General features: G+C 40.9%; 1 protein-coding gene across 5 annotated transcripts in view; it reads right to left on the reverse strand.

Annotated features, from left to right (window-relative positions):
• Positions 1 to 764: 764 nt before the first annotated feature.
• RNF182 (ring finger protein 182) overlaps positions 765 to 16,369 on the reverse strand; it is a 34,008-nt gene continuing 18,403 nt past the window's right edge. For 4 of the 5 annotated variants that reach the window (XM_048839930.2, XM_048839928.2, XM_048839929.2 and 1 more), the window contains one exon: positions 765 to 4,025. In XM_048839930.2, the coding sequence (XP_048695887.1) occupies positions 3,052 to 3,789 (738 nt within the window). In that variant the 5' untranslated portion in view covers positions 3,790 to 4,025 and the 3' untranslated portion in view covers positions 765 to 3,051. Of the gene's footprint in view, positions 4,026 to 8,106; positions 8,518 to 16,369 lie in introns of those variants that run through there. The other variant, XM_048839932.2, reaches the window with a different exon arrangement.

Genomic DNA, 16,369 nt, shown 5'->3' on the forward strand with positions numbered 1-16,369 from the left:
ACCATGGAGAATGAAAGTAAATTAAAGAGATGGTATTGTTCTTTTAACTTTGATAACAGAGCAAATAACTTCTCTCATCTTCTCATAGAATCATAGAACATCAGGGTTGGAAGGGACCTCAGGAGGTCATCTAGTCCAACCCCCTGCTCAAAGCAGGACCAATCCCCAATTTTTGCCCCTAAATGGCCCCCTCAAGGATTGAACTCACAACCCTGGGTTTAGCAGGCCAATGCTCAAACCACTGAACTATCCCTCCCCCCCCCACCACTGAGCTATCCCTCCCCCCAAAAATAATTGGGAGTTAGAACCTCCTGAAAATTCTGACTGGGTACATTACAAGTCATATAAGAATCTTATGAGACCTCAGGTAGAATAATGTGCTCCAGCTGAGTGGTAGGATAGCTATTTAATCAGTTTCTGCATAGTCCCACTTTTTGGAGTGGCCTAATATCGAAATGTGGTCTAGAATAACAGTGTACCTTTAACCAGCTGTCAGAGAAATCAAACTCGTAGATTCTGCAGAAATACGATTTGATGGCCAAGCCACACGCTTTGGCACCGCTTACAATAGTACAGTCAGTCTACTTTTTTTTTTTACTTGTAGGCAAAAGGTATTATCCTCATCCACTTGATATTAAGTTATGTTTTAAACCCAAATAGTAAAATATGGGGCCGGAGCTAAGGCAACTCAAGGGCAACATTAATAATTTTAAAAATAAAAGATGGGGAAAGACACCAGATAACACTGCAGACATGTCAGACAGTTGTAATACATACATACATGGCACACACTTGCAGAAATTTCTTCCTGTGTCAGCCACCTATTTATTAGAGATATTACATTCAGACAAATTGAACAGGAAAACCCTACAAATATGTAAATCCCTGCCACAGACACACACATTTTCGAAACATTATGTATACTCTAAAAACCATATCGTTTTTTTTTTCCCGGGGTGGTGGTGGTGTTGCACATTTCTCACAGTTGCCTCTGTTTGGATACTGAAGTTTATGGATTAGTTATATCATGTGATTTACCTATGGTGTAGATGCCAGCTCCTCTGACTACACATGCTTTACCACAAGCATTAAAAGAAGTAATTTAGTAATATCCCTTTCTAAGAAAGATGAAAATCTTGTAACGCTAATTATTAGTAATGGATTATTGAAAAGACTAAAACATTTCCTTTAACCATTGAGTACCTAACCCTGTAATCTCATATACTTGAAAAACTATACTCTGCTACATCTTTTCTTCTTGTACATATGTATTATTACACACTTCCTTAGTGTGAAGAAAAGTGTTACATTTTAATTGTCACCTTTTTTCTGTCTTTAATAGGAATGAAACTGTAGAAGTGATTTGAATCTTCTTCACAAACTGGGCTAATCCAATTTCAAATCACCTAAGGTGGCAACAAATCCACTTTATGCTTTCCTTGTCCTATCTCCATCTTGCATTACATGGAGTCACTTTCAGATCCTTGTTAGGCAGTGCACTGGGTCTTTACATTACTTGCACCTTTCCCCTTTATGCTGCACTAACCTTGCATACAGTCCCCAAACTATGCTTGCACTGATACATATTTCCATTTCATTTTTGGCTCTGCTGGGCATAGGAGAACTGAGCCTTAGTTATGTTCTCAACTCGCATTATTTATACACTTGGACATTAACCACTTCTTTTTATTTTGGTGGTCTTCCACGAGTTCAAAAAACTGACTAAAAACCAACCCAATTTTATAGGATCTGATTCTGTTTGCAACTCTGCTGGTAAATCATTAGTAACGACCAAAGTCAATGGAGCTCCACCCGGTGTAAGAGCCTGAGCCTTTGAGTTGCAGATTGTCATCAACTCTAATAAGTGAAGTCAGTGGGAGTTCAGCATCTTGCGGGACTGAGCTCTAAATGAAATAATTTATTAGGCCCACAGCATTTCCTGACACTATTCACACTGTGAATTTGGGAACCAGAAAGCAGATACACATATCTATAATTTTTCTTAAATCTGTATTATTTGTAAATTAGAGGGCCTATCTCCCAATGGAAGAGAAAAGTCTGTCGTGCAGCTAAAGGAACTAAGGGAGGTTCTCTTGTGTATCTACAGAAGGTGAGCATCCATAAGGTTGGTCAAGTGTCTTACTGGGGGAACTCATGGGGTTAATGTGTTTTATAAAGGTGGAAATGCACACGGCGAGTGAAGGTGTAATGGGGCATGGTTAGAGCAATTCATAGGAGGACTTTGAATAAGTGAAGGGAAGTCCAAAGGAGTTGGGCATTTCAGTAAGGAGTGCACATGGAAATAAGCTGCTCATGAGGGAGTGAACATGCATGGTTGTGTCTTGGGGTGGAATCTCAAGGGGAGCTGCAAGAATAAGGAGAAGTGCATGCACAGTGGGTATATGGGAGGAAAATGTACGCAAGAGATATTTCTACTAAGACAAGATGACATCTGGACTCTCGCTACCCCAGGATGCTACTGTCTTTTAAGTGGAGAAAGGGAAGTCAGTAACCAATTATCTCTGACAAAGATTTCTGCTACAGCAAAGGCTTGTGGAACCTATGGTATCTTGTCTTGTTCTTATAATAAACAACAAAGAGACTTAATTCACTAACAGACATAACACACGACAAAACAGAACATAATATGGGCTTTGCCTGGGAGAATGCCTAATGTTCCAATGTCTTCCAAGGGCCTGATCCTGCTGTTCTGACTCTTGACTAATCCAGCTGAAGACAAGTGCTACTTATTTGAATAAGGGCAGCAGCATCAGGTTAGGTAATTTTGCTTTTTTTTCCTATAGTTTAACCTTCAAAAATTGACATGTACATTTTATTTCCATTCGGTGGTATAATGAACAAGTAGAATGAAGCACAATAAATATCAAAGCAAAATTAAAAAACAAAATAAATGGACCATAAAATTGTGGCCACTGCTTCTGTTTAGTGTGATGAATAAAATAAAATAATAATAAATAGTAATACAATAGAGAAGATAAATTATGCTACAAACATGGCAGTGCCTTATTTCTTATTTCACTATATTTGTTATCAAGAAGACATGCAGTCCAGAAACTCATGGCATACACATTGGCAAAAGCCATAAACCATAAGAATAACAAGGCTCGAAGGAACAAGGCTGACGAAGACGACCCCCAGGGTGACTTTCTTAGATACCAGTAAGTAGATCCCTAAAGGCAAGGAACTAAAGTATAGCAAACCTAGCAACCAAATTAGCACTCGAATTGAGGTCTGGAAGAGCAAGGATGTACAGTTCCACACTGTCCAGTTGTGGGATACAGTTGCAACAGACTCAAAACTCGTGGGCCTGTAGAATTCCACCACCGGGGTAGAGTTCAGAGTCTGTGGGCTTTCTCTCTGCACTTCCATGATGGTTATAACCAGGCAGTTGGAGGAAGCGTGAGAAGGGCTAACAAGAGATGCCAGCCTTTTGGGAGTTAGCAACAGTTCTGTAGGATTATCTGGCAGGCACTTCTTCCCCTTTCCCCCACAAGCCAAATTCACAAGGATGTTGTTGTCATCAGGAAGACTACTAACCTCATCATCAGGCAGGCATGTCTCAAACCTACAGAATGGGCACACTATGACTCCCTGAGGAGAGTCCCCAAAGTCTATGATCTTGCAAAGGCATTTGGCACATACTCTGTGACAACACTCCAGCACTTTTGGTTTCCTCTGTCTCTGATTATAGCGGTTGTAACAAATCTTGCACTCAAGCTCATCTGAGCCCTGGGACTCCACAGGATCCTCTGGTAGTTGACTGATCATTTCTTCTTATGGTCTGTAGACTTGTGATGATGGGAGTCAAAAATAAATGCTTCACTAAGGATGCTATTAGGGTGCCTCTCAGATTATCATACCACCCATATCAGCCAGGAAAAAAGAGAGGAAGATGTCACAAGTACCAGTAATCTTCATTCATTTTCAGCTTCTGTCAATGACATTGTACTGTGTGTCCTTCACTCTGTGCCATGTATCCATGTAAACAAGACAATGTGGACTTTCTGTAGAGGAAAGAGAGTCTAGCATTGTTAGCACTGAATTGACAACAAGTCTTTTACAGCTTTATCTTCCCAATAACATTTTAAAAGCTCTCTAAAAGCATTCTTAAAATAGTTTTTTTTGTGTCAGACAGGGCATATACAGTAACCTTGCTGATTATAAAATTTTATACCACTCCAGACATTTATGTATCCTTAGTCTTGCATATAGCCCCATTGCCTCTCTAAACCTATTAAACCCTTATTGGGTCCTCATTCTGTTAGGTTTGTTCACTTATCTAGGACCCTGTTTTTTATTTTTCTCTCTTTACATAGCTGTAAGTGCACCTCTTTTCCATTATGCCTCGAAGCCAAACATACAGGTCAATGAGGAGTGGGCTTTTACTATCCAGTCAACAGTCCCCCTTAAAAATACATTTTGGGCCCAACCATTACATCTCCCAAGTGCCATGGCCTTTTTTTCCTGGTGCTTCTAACTTTCTATGCTGTGATGACGGGTTGTAGACCCCTAACTAGAGAGAAGGTTGTAGGAAGCTTGCATTGCTGCACCCCCTGTATTGGGTGGGGTTTCTGCCACCAGGACCTGCAGCTTGGGTTGTGCTGGCATAAATAAATAAGTCCTGCTATGTAACAGATATTGTGTGTATTATCCTGGCTTCTGGGCATGTTACAGATATTAAATACAAAACATCAACCAATGCTGCCTACATTGGGTAATAATAATTGTCAACCTCTATAAACCAGTGCAATGTGCCAGAGGGCAAAAAAACTTTCCATAATATTACCCCAAATTCATTCACATTCTTGGCCAAAACACTAAGTTTCACAATGTGTTTTGAAGACCACAGCAAATTCATGCTCTGGCAGAGTACCACAGAGAGTGTGTACACAGCTAGTTACTTGCCACTAGGAACACTCTGTCCTAATACTCTGATCCAGCTGAGCTGTGCTTGCAGACGCGGATTAAAATTTCCTTGGGCCAGAGCAAATCGGGGGGTAGGGGGCTCTCCCCCCATTTCTGTCTGTGGCACCACCCACAGCCCCACCGCTTTCTGCCCCTTCCCTGGGACCCACCCCTGTTCCACCCAGGGTCCCCCCATTCTGCCTGCCCCACAACCCGTTTGCTCCTTTCTGCTCCCCCCCACCGTGGTCCCAAGACCGGAGAAGCTCTGTCCCCACGCCATGGCCCCGGGGCCATAGCAGGGAGTGAGAACTTCTCCAGTCCCAAGGCCCCAGTAGGGGTCCAGGTGCTGGGGCTTCTGCCGCCATTCCCCGCACTTCTGCGTGGGACCAGGATCGGGACTCCGGGACTTCTCCTGCCCTGCCTGCCAAGTGCTTCTGCCAGAGAGAGGGATTGGGCACGGGGGCTTCCCCTGCCGCCCTGCAGCTTTTGCCAGGGTTTGGGGTTGGGGACCACTGCGGGGGCTTCCCCCACCCAGGAGCTTTTGCCGGGGAGGAGGTTGGGGGGTGCTTCCCCCATCCCACAGCTTTTGCCAGGGTCGGGGCCACTGCAAGAGAGTTTCCCCCGTTCCAGAGCTTCTGCCGGGGCCAGAGGGGGAGCTTCCCCCATCCCGTGGCTTCTGCCAGGGTCAGGGGGTTACTGGCTGAAGAGAGAAGTCTTTTGGGTATTACTGTGTAGTCCTAATCAAAACTTAGCTCTCTACATATTTTTGCTTTCTGGCCCTGATGAGTGTTTCCAGGCTTCACCACAGCCTATGTCCTTGTATTTGTCTCTCAATCTTTAAACTTTAATTTCTTGATCATTAGTTTTGGCAAGGTTTTGATTTTATTTATTCTCTTTTTTAGATTCTTCTGTCAATTAATTGTCATCCTCTCAGGCGCCCAAACATCTCCTTTATGGATCTCGAATGTACTTGTATTTTGTATTATTTGTCTTAACTTCCAGTGCAAATTGGGTTCTACTCTCCATTTCTAGGTTTTAAAATTTACTTTCAAATTGTTTACACAAGATACAACACTTTGAACGAAACAGGAATGGAAAACAATGAAATAGTGCAAACATATAATAATATACTCTTATGAGAATTTATATTATACAGACTCCGTCATTCATTTTCTTCTCTTATTTCTACATCTCACTTCATTCACTAATCTTTCCAAACATCCTCCACACCTTATTGATAAGTTAATTATTATTTGTATTGAAGGCATTATGCTAGGCACTGTAAACACATAATACAAACAGCTGCTCCCTGCTGCATGGAACTTAAAATCTAAGTATACCAGGAGACACAAGAGGTGGATACTCACATGACTCCTGGTTACTTTTTGCACTTCTTTATTCATTTACACTAGTCTTTTTATTTTACTCCTGGTATCATCTCTAGATGACCTTTAGTCATACATAAATGCCACAAGATACTAATCCATCTGGAATCTGGGAAACCTACAAAATGGGCACAGTAAGATGAAATGCTGGCCTTCAAGGATCCTAGAAGAAAAGGCTTAAAAATTTTTTAGAGCCCTAAAAAAATTTGGGGCCTTGGATTTATAAATCCCATCTCATCTGTTTTTTTTGTACTGGGTGTGAGATAGGGCAGTGAATTCATCAATTCACAATTAGGGTTGGTCAAAAATTCTGTCAAAACTGTTTTTTTGTTTGTTTTGTTTTGTTTTGTTTTGTTTTTTTTTACAGAAAATTGGGGTTTGAGAAACCAAATTTTTTTCACAAAGTCTGCTTGCCATGGAAAATTTCAACTTCTTGTTAAAAACCCTCAATCCCAAAATTTTCAGATTTGAATCAAAGATGTTTGTTTTTTCAATGAAAAGTCAAACATTTCTGCAGAAAACAAACCCATTTTCCAACCAACTCTACTCATAATTTTATCACATTTGCTTGCATACCATAAACATGTATTGTATGCTAAAAAAAGTATTTCTGTGTAGCAAAAAATACATTATTTGGCCAGATTCAGCACTACTGTAAGACATCAAAATTCCATTGAAGTTCCACTTATAAAAGTAGTAGATTTGTTTCATTATTCCAGATTTCCTGAACCCCTTCTTCTAGCCTTCAAGTAACCCCCCAACCTCTCCAGGCTCATCATCACAAGCAAGCTCCCCACAGACCAGGACACACCAACTCAAAGTGGCACCGCGCCCTGCCAGATGCAAAACCTGCAGATGTGTCTCCACGGCTATGGTGATCAATACCCCCACAACACGCCTTTCAAGATTCCTGGGTCCAACAACTGCCTATCACAACATGTGCTGTACCTCATCCAGTGCACTAAATGTCCCCATGACAACAGTGGGTGAAACCAGACAATCGCTATCCTCTTGAATGAACTCACACTGCAAAATGATAAAAAAAAAAAGACAAAAACACACTATCACCTCTATGTGAACACGTTTCACAAAATGATCACTCTGTATCTGACCTCTCAGTCCTCATCATCAACAGAAACAGGCACAACACTTTCAGAAGATGAGCCTGGGAACTTAAATTCACAACTTTGCTAGACACTAAAAATCATGGTCTTAGAGACACTGGATTTATAACTTTTTACAACAATCTGTAACCTACCAACCTCCCTTTTTGTACTATGACTACAGGGGTGTTAACAGGCCACCTCACCCTGATTGGTCCCTTTGCATATGTACAAACTACTTATGCTAAACTGCTTTTGCCAGGGACACAACAGGAATGGAGTCTTAGAACTTTTAGAATTGAAAAGGAGAGGCAATATACATCTGGCTGTGGTTAGTTACAGAAGCAAAGCTGACTGTGCACTCAACTCTGCCACCTTTGTTCATGGGTATGTACACAGTTCCTGGACAAAGATGACAAAGACAACACTGACATTTCACACAGACGCTTCTATTCTCATAGCTCCACCTGAAATATATGCATTCGATGAAGTGAGCTGTAGCTCACAAAAGCTTATGCTCAAATAAATTGGGTAGTCTCTAAAGTGCCCCAAGTCCTCCTTTTCTTTCTGTTCGACCTTGTATTTAGTTGTGAAGCTGGGATTACCTTTCCCAGAAGAGCTCTGTGTAGCTTGAAAAACTTGTCTCTCACGCCAACAGAAGTTGGGCCAATAAAAGGTATTACCTCACCCACCTTATCTCTCTAAAATCCTGGGACCGACCTGGCTACAACACTGCATACAAAAAGAAGAGAGGCAGCCAGGAAGCTGGAGGTTGGGCATGTGTAGCAGCACGGATTCCTGTGTTTATGGGAACTAGAGCCCAGGGCCACACACAAGCACAGCTAAAGAGAGGTTAGAAATCAGTGTTAGTCAGGCAAGAAGTTCCCTCTGTATCACAGTTCAGGCATGGTGACAGGGCAGTGTGTGTGGGAAGCTTGCCCTATGGCTGCTGTGTAGATAAACACAGGACTCCATTCATCAGGGCTATCCAGCCAGTGCTTTTTACAAGCACTAAATGCACACAAATTTTTGTGTGTGTGGAAGTTTATGGTTATAGGCACATTTATGCAAATATTCATATTAGCTTAGTCATTAATTTAAAATGTATAAAATGTATAAAATGTCAGCTGAAGCTGCGCAAAACTTGGTAGTTATGAAAAAAGTACCCAGAGAATAACTGGCCAAGGAACAGGGGAAATGGGTGCTAGTTGTCTGTGTGGGGCCCATTTGAGGGAGTTTTACTCCCCTTACTTGAGCTTGCTTAACGCAGACTCTTGTAGAGGGCTGCAGACTGGCAGTGTTCGTTTGAAAACTGCTCCTCTGCTGCACCCATTTGCTGGGGGGCGGGGGGGTTTGCTGGCTTGCAAGGGAGGCATGATGGTGATCCTGAAGGGGAAGCAGGGTGATGCCAGGTGCTTAAACTACCTGGTTGAATCTCTTTCTCGGTCTCCAAGCTGTTATGCAACACAGCGGGAGGCAGCCAAGTTGCTAGCTGCAGGAGCAGGTACCCTGATGTTTCCCTGTGGGCTGGTAACCACCAGAGAAACCTCTGGTGCTTGGGAATATGCCACAAGTGCTGCTGCACTCCACTGAACATGGAACAGATCATTTTCTGAGCCTGGAAGTGGGAGCAGGAGCCATTTTATATTCCTGATCGGGCTGCTCCACCTCAGTCAGTACGGACAAGGTTAGGGATCTATTGCTACATTAGCAAAGCCCCCCAGCCTTTCCCAAAGAGCTTCCTTGAAGATCTTCTTTCTTCCAACTGGAAGTCACTCTGGAGGGAGCAGGAGAAAATTTACAGGGGAAATAAAAATAAATGTAATTCCCAGGGGAAAGAATCCCTTACAAAAGCTCACTCGCAAGGAGCAGATGAAACATCTGCTCTCTTTCATGGGGCCAGGACAAAGTGTTTCAGCAAATATGCCAGCAGGAGGAGCTTTGAGTTAATTAAAAAAAAAAAAAAAAAAAAAAGGAACTGGCATCATCTCACTGGTTTGGATGGAAATACCCTGCTGATATAACTATAGTCCAGAAGAGGACATCCATATTAGAAGAATCCTATTTACAAGAAGTATTTAGACTTCACTACAAAGGCCACACTTTGTCTTTAAAGCTCTGTAGCTGATTTTTAAACTATTATACCATCCAACATATATTATAAATCAACAGCTCCTCCAACAAAAGCTCTTTACAAATGACAACAACCCAGTCCAAAATTACAGAGATGAAACAGCCAGAGGCATGCTGCCCTTCAAAAGAAGAGACTTTTTAAAAATATCAAAATACTTTCCTTCAGAAATCTCACAGAAGCTCTTTGATCACGTCTAGCTTTCCCAACAAATTGCAACCTCTTCTTCGGTATTGATTGAAAATCGTATCTCCTGTAGACCAGTGCATTCATATTCAACCAGTTCCAACTATATACTGTCTCAGCAGCAAGTGCCCATATCACTGGATTTTTCCAGCTTGTGCCATGCAGTCTGCTAAAATAAAAAACTGCTTTACTCATCTTGACATTTGTCTACACTACATTCAATGCTCTGGCAGCTGTAGTGTGTTCAACATGTTTCATGCCACATTTCTGCTAGCATTGGACAGTTTTTAACAATGAGCATTTGCCTGTCAGCTCTAATCAATGTGTCACTTTGCATTAATTACAGGATGTGGGATATTGATTTGTTCTTGGTTTATGGTGAACTGTGTACCTACATTGAAAAGTGCCTTAGTGAATTCTTTGCATGATAAAATGATTCTTACTGGGCAAGGGAGAGAAGCGTGGGTTTTTTTTATAAGGCTTTCAAAGAAAACCCAAGAAGTACTGTGCATGGAAGCGAAAATTTGCAACATGTGCAGCTTAAAGATTTTATTAATATTTTATAAATATATAATACCACATACAATAAATCTGAGGCAGGGACTGTCTTTTTACCAGAGGTTAGAAGAGCACTTAGCACAGTGGGGGCTCTAACTACTGCTGAGCTACAAATAACACTAGAATACAAAATATAGAAAACTGACATTCGGGTATGAGGTGCATGAAGGAAGTGAATAGCATATACAATGGTGTTATAGTTACAAAGAGTATAAACACATGTGTTAAACTGTCACAAACCATGTGTAATTCTTCCTTGTACCAATAGTCTAGGTGAGATTTTTAGGATCCTCTTCTCCTTAATAATGCACATCTAACTTAGAGTATATTTATTTATGTGAATGGCTGAGTGAGTACCTTGGCCTTTGAACGTTTATAATATGCAGTAACATAAAGGGTTTAAGGTATTGTGTAGTTTAAGGGATAACAATGTAATCAATGGGTAACACTGTTTTTCTGATTCCATTGGTAAAGGTTCCTTGTGTAGGCAGGGCAGACATTACTTACCTTGTTTTGTATCTAATACAGAGTGATATTTACCTACTATTGTACACTGGCTCGGCATGTACTTTCCACCACATTTTTGCTGATACATGAGCAGAGATCACCAGACTCCACCACATGTAACCTAGTGTAATTTGCATTACTTCTTAATTATTCTAATACTAAAACTATGTGCCAGATAGCAAGTGAAAGTGACAGGAATATCTGAGGATGTTTATTGAAAACAGAATACCCTGCATAACTTCCCTTTAGCTCCAGACAGAGGCTAAGACAATGCAGATACAAATCTTGCAACTGACTATGATGTAGACTGCTCCATCAATGAGGCACATAGAAACCAGCTTTTCCAGAGAACGATTTTATTTCTCATATATAATTATTAAATCATTTACACAGCAATATGCTGGTGGAATATTTTTATCCAAAATTAAGCTGTGCTTTATTTTATTTTTAGAATAAAAACAACAAAACACAAAGGGCCAGATCCCACAGAAGGTATATATTGATTTTAGTGGATTAATGCTAATTTACACAATTTAAAGATTTGGCCCCAAATTTTGTATTTAAAATGGAAACAAAATTAGTTTTGTTAAAAAAATTATTCAACAATTCTTTCTTTCTTTCTTTTAATCTCTGTTAATTAATTAATTTCCTGTTTACTTGGGCTTCCACTTTTTTCTGTATTGGACAAACTGTCTGGTTACTTTTTCCTGCAATACTTTTTCACTGCAGATGGCTTTCCCTTTATGACTCTAAAATCAAAATAAATGATCCATTATAATATGAATAAATACTGCACAATAGAAATCCTATCCTTAAAAACACAATCATTATGCTATACAAAGAGATGAGAATTATTTCATAGAGCAGGCTCAAAAATTTACCACTCTTCTCTGGTAATATTTTTTTCACTGGGTTGCCCAGTTAGGTAGATAATCTGGGGCCCTGTTTTCCTTCTCCAGATTTTTTGCCCTTCAGAAGCTCTGAGAATTATGTGGTGTCTGTAAGACTTTGATTCTAGATGATGAATTGAAAAGATATACAATGATAAATAAAAAAGCTTGCCAACATTTTATTATGTTAATTAATGTTTAATTATGTGATCTGCAGATATGTAAACCACTTATCTTTATGTTCAGCATTAATAAAAAGCCAACATGTTATTATACGGGGTTTCAGAATGCCTGCCAATTAAAGATGATAACATTGTGGAAGTTTGCCAGATAGTTTGCTTGACACAATACATTTGAATGTAACACATTAAAGTGAGTTAAGAAGCATCGTCACAGAAGCTTTTTGTTTTTTTTTTTATTTTAAGATATATTGTTGTACTGGAAAGTGTAGATTAATACATACAAAATTACACATCACTAAAATACTACAGAATTGTTTCCCTTAGGACATATTTTGTATTTTCTATCATTTGGGAGGGACCTTTGAGTGTGGGACCAGATGAGAACAAATTACAGTACTCAGTCATGATTTCTTCAGTCAGGTGAAATTACCATCTGCGCCAAGGGAACAAAAAAGGCCTATGTTCTGTAAATCCCACGTGAACCTTCAAAATAGAGTTTAAATAGAAATTAAGCAGTGCATAGGCCGTGTGCAGGTCTTCTGGTCTGGGTCTATAAATAATTCCAGCATGGAGTGCAAGGGAAGGTGTAATTCTTCCTTCTACTATTGCTATTACAACACAGGTGAAAGTAACTTAAAGGACTTACCGGTACTCCGGAGTCCTGAGCGGAGGGGCATGGCCTCGACCGGAAGAGGCGTGGCCTCAACCGGGAAGAGGTGGGGCCTTTAAATACCCAGGCCATTTAAATCAAGATTTAAAGGCCCCAGGGCTCCGGCTAAATCACCCCCAGAGCTACCAGCTGCAGAGGCGGCTGGGAGCCCTGGGGCTCAGGGGCGATATAAAGGACCCCGGCCGCCACTACCACAGCAGAGCTCCGGGGCCTTTAAATCACCGCTGGAGCCCTGCTGCTGCTACCCCATGGCTCCGGCAGCGGGGCTCGGAGGGCGCTTTAAAGGGCCCGGGGCTCCCCACAGCGGCCGGAGCCCCTGGCCCTTTAAAGCGCTGCCAGAGCCCTGCCGCCGCTACCACAGGGGATCCGGCAGTGGGGCTCTGGCGATACTTTAAAGGGCCAGGGGTTCTGGCCACTGCGGGAAGCCCCGGGCCCTTTAAAGTGCCAGCCTAGGGAAGCTGGTCCGGTCCGGTACGGCGTACTGGCTCTTGCCGATGGACCGGACCGGACCGGCTTACTTTCACCTCTGAACACAGCTTCCCTGACACTGCAATGTTTTACTTGGTACACCTTGCTAATTAGCCACTGAACATCTATATATGGAAAAGAGATGGTTCTGAAGCAACATCCTAGATCTGGAAACCCTGCAATTTCAGGAAATTCAGATCTAGTTCTAGATTCGAACTCTATCGTCTATGCCTGCCTCTAATATGTAAATCGGTGATGGATGCAAATCAGAAAGTTTGGACATTTGGATGTTTATCTCTAGCTCTCTGAATTGTGATTCAGTCTGTACGCATGAAGTGAAATCTTGATCCCACTGAAGTCAATGAGAGTTCCGTCACTGACTTCAATTGACCCAGGATTTCACCCAAGAGATTTCCAGTCCTCTTGTAAAACTTCCAGTACTCCCTGGTAGCCAGGCTGGCAAATCCATAAAACAGCTTAGGTGTGTCCTGGGTGAAACCAGGAAGTCCAGAGCCCTATGAAAATTAAACACAAAAACAATGACCTATGATGGTTTTGATCTCAGAAAATATTCCACTTCAATTGGTTCAAATTTTAAGGAAAGGTCTGTGTAAAAATTCTCTCTCATTCTTATTTTATCTGAACAAGTTAGCACAGCCACACTATAAAAGGAAAAAACAAAGGAATTATACTTGATGCAGTGTTGATACTGAAGTTTACGCATATTTTGCTATGTAGGTTTTATGTTTTATTCAGAATTGGTATTATTTTTCTTTGCCAAATAGAAAAGAAAATGTGAAAGACAACTGGATTTACTTTAGTTACAGAATGCTGACAATTCATAAGTGGCAGAACAACCTACTTCAGATACGAACTTTCACACATGAAGCAACCTTCTCAGTCCTTACCTTCCATCAACAAGCCCTTCTGGAGAAAATCTGAACCAAACTCTGTCCTGATTGATGTGCTATGCAATCTCCATAACTTCAGGGGTCATCTGAGAAACATATAATCAAACTCTCTAGGTATATTAACATGTAAGACCCGAACTTCAGTTTACTTGGAAAGCATATTTAAAAAATAAGTGTTGGGATAAAATATATACTTTTTTTTGCACTATGCCAATATTTGGTTTACCAAAAATGTGACATTCCTGTCTCAGTTAACTTTAGTACAAATGGAATTGTATTGAAGGAACTGAGAACGGGATCTAGTTTATAATTCTCACAAATATGCTAAAAAGAACCCTAATAAATTAAAAATCCAGATGTTGAGAGAAAAAAAAATATCATTAAATTCTGCTACTTACTAATCATAGGATAAAGCTAAGAAGCATGCCTGCATTGTGGTCTTCCTGGTGTTTGAGTGATCACACAAATGTAAAAATCGTGAAGAGGCTAAGTTTGCCCATGACTGCATTAGTCATCGTGCAGATGTTTGTACTCATATTGGAATGATCCATTGGACATACTTTGTACACAAGGGGGGAAAAAAGCAAATATAGCAACAATCCAGTAAGTTTGCTTTATGCTTCAAATTTTCTTGATGGTTACTTAATTCATGAGAGCCCTTGCTGGCAATTATGCCACCCCAGCAAGCTTAATTTTCATCTGATTTTCAAAGGCATATTTCCTTTGCCTTGATAGTTTTCACAAATAATGAAATGGAAAAATTCTGGCTGTATTTTTACATAAAGGATGAGGTAATTAGAACCTGTGTCCTCCCTTGAACTCGGTGAATACTGCAAAAAAGTATCTGTGAACATTCATTTGAATGTTTATTTGAGCCTTTCATGACTGAAAATAGTCGACAAGGAGTATCATAGCAATTCCTGTTCTGTATAGCAGAATTTCAGTTTCATAAACAGAGGTCCAGATTGTTTCCCCAACATCTGCACATAGAGGGGACCTCCACATGCAGATTTCTCTTCCTGTGTGTGTGGAAGGGGTGCTATAGCCCTTCAGAAGCACTGTTTCCTACACTCACCTTCCCCCATCTCATCCCAGACCTTGCAGGACCCTCTCTGCACAGTCAGAGATCCACACAAGAAAAGTGAGGGGAGGGGGGTGAGCTGGGAAAATAAAGGGTTTGGGGTAGGATGCTCATGTAGCCCTATGGAACTTGCATAGCAAAATTAATAAAGCTCTAGGCTGTGTTAATATTTCCACAGTCTCCAACAAGGAGCTTGGAGGGAACCATGGCCAGAGGGAATCCCTGTCAGTGCAGTTCCCATGGGAGCTGGGCTGGGGCAGTGGCCATTAGGAACCAGAGTAACTACATGGATACAGGGCTTCCACATGAATGGGATCGACTTTTCCAAAATAGGAGGACCCACCCACTTCCCCACAGCAGGACAATGGGGGATAATTTCTGTGAAGGATTTTCACATCAAAAAATCCCCTCCCATGGCTTTCCACATAGGCCCATGGGAAGTACAATGCAGGGACTTTTTGCTCTGTATTTGTACAGTGCCTAGTGCACTGGGGTCCTGGTCCATACCTAGGGCTCCTAGGCATTACTGCAACATAAACAAAAATACCATTATAGCTAGTCAAGGATTCCACAAGAAGTGTTGTGGTAATTTCTCAATCTATAAGCTAACTTTTCCATTGGTGAAACTTCTGAAGTCCACTCCTGTCCTCCGCTCCTGTCCTGTAGGGACCTATCCCAATTTCTATTGCTGTGCAATATAGAAATTTAATTTTTTTAATGAATTTACTTCAGTGGAGTTCATGCCCCTTTATTTGTTTTATGTGAATGCTCTTGTGTATGAGTTTATTGGCAGGAATGATCACAAAAATGGCAAATTTTAGGTGAACATTGCAGGGTATGCACAGAAAGGGAAATGCCAACATTCATACTAGAAACCTGATTCTAAGAGTTAAACTAATCAAGTCCTGGAACAGAAATATGTCATATGCTCTATGTTTTCAATCAAAACCACTTGGATTGCAGATACCAAATAAACCACTTGCAAACAAGCTACAGAAAAAAAAATATTTGCAGAAATTATTCTATGAATAATTTGGAACAACAGATAAATGAGACAAAACTTCAATCTGTTTGCAGAGATTTAAACAGAAAAAGAGGTGAAACTGGTTGAATAAATTGCTTGGTACAAATGATTTTCCCAGCTGCAGTCTGTGCTTACCTCAAATGTGCAATAGAATCTATTGCAATGGACTTTTAGGTGTAATGCGACTGGGAACTGAATACAGATTCCTTTTAAACAATAGGAACGCAAGTGTTAGAAAAGCAATTTTGGGACTTCCTTGTAACTGATGGCATCATACTAATTTATAGCAAAGTGGGGCCTCACCAGCCCCATGACTGCTGGAGTGTTGCTGTGACTTGCTTAAATCA

The sequence above is a fragment of the Caretta caretta genome, chromosome 2, assembly GCF_965140235.1.
Source record: "Caretta caretta isolate rCarCar2 chromosome 2, rCarCar1.hap1, whole genome shotgun sequence".
In the NCBI taxonomy this organism is placed as follows: Eukaryota; Metazoa; Chordata; order Testudines; family Cheloniidae; genus Caretta; species Caretta caretta.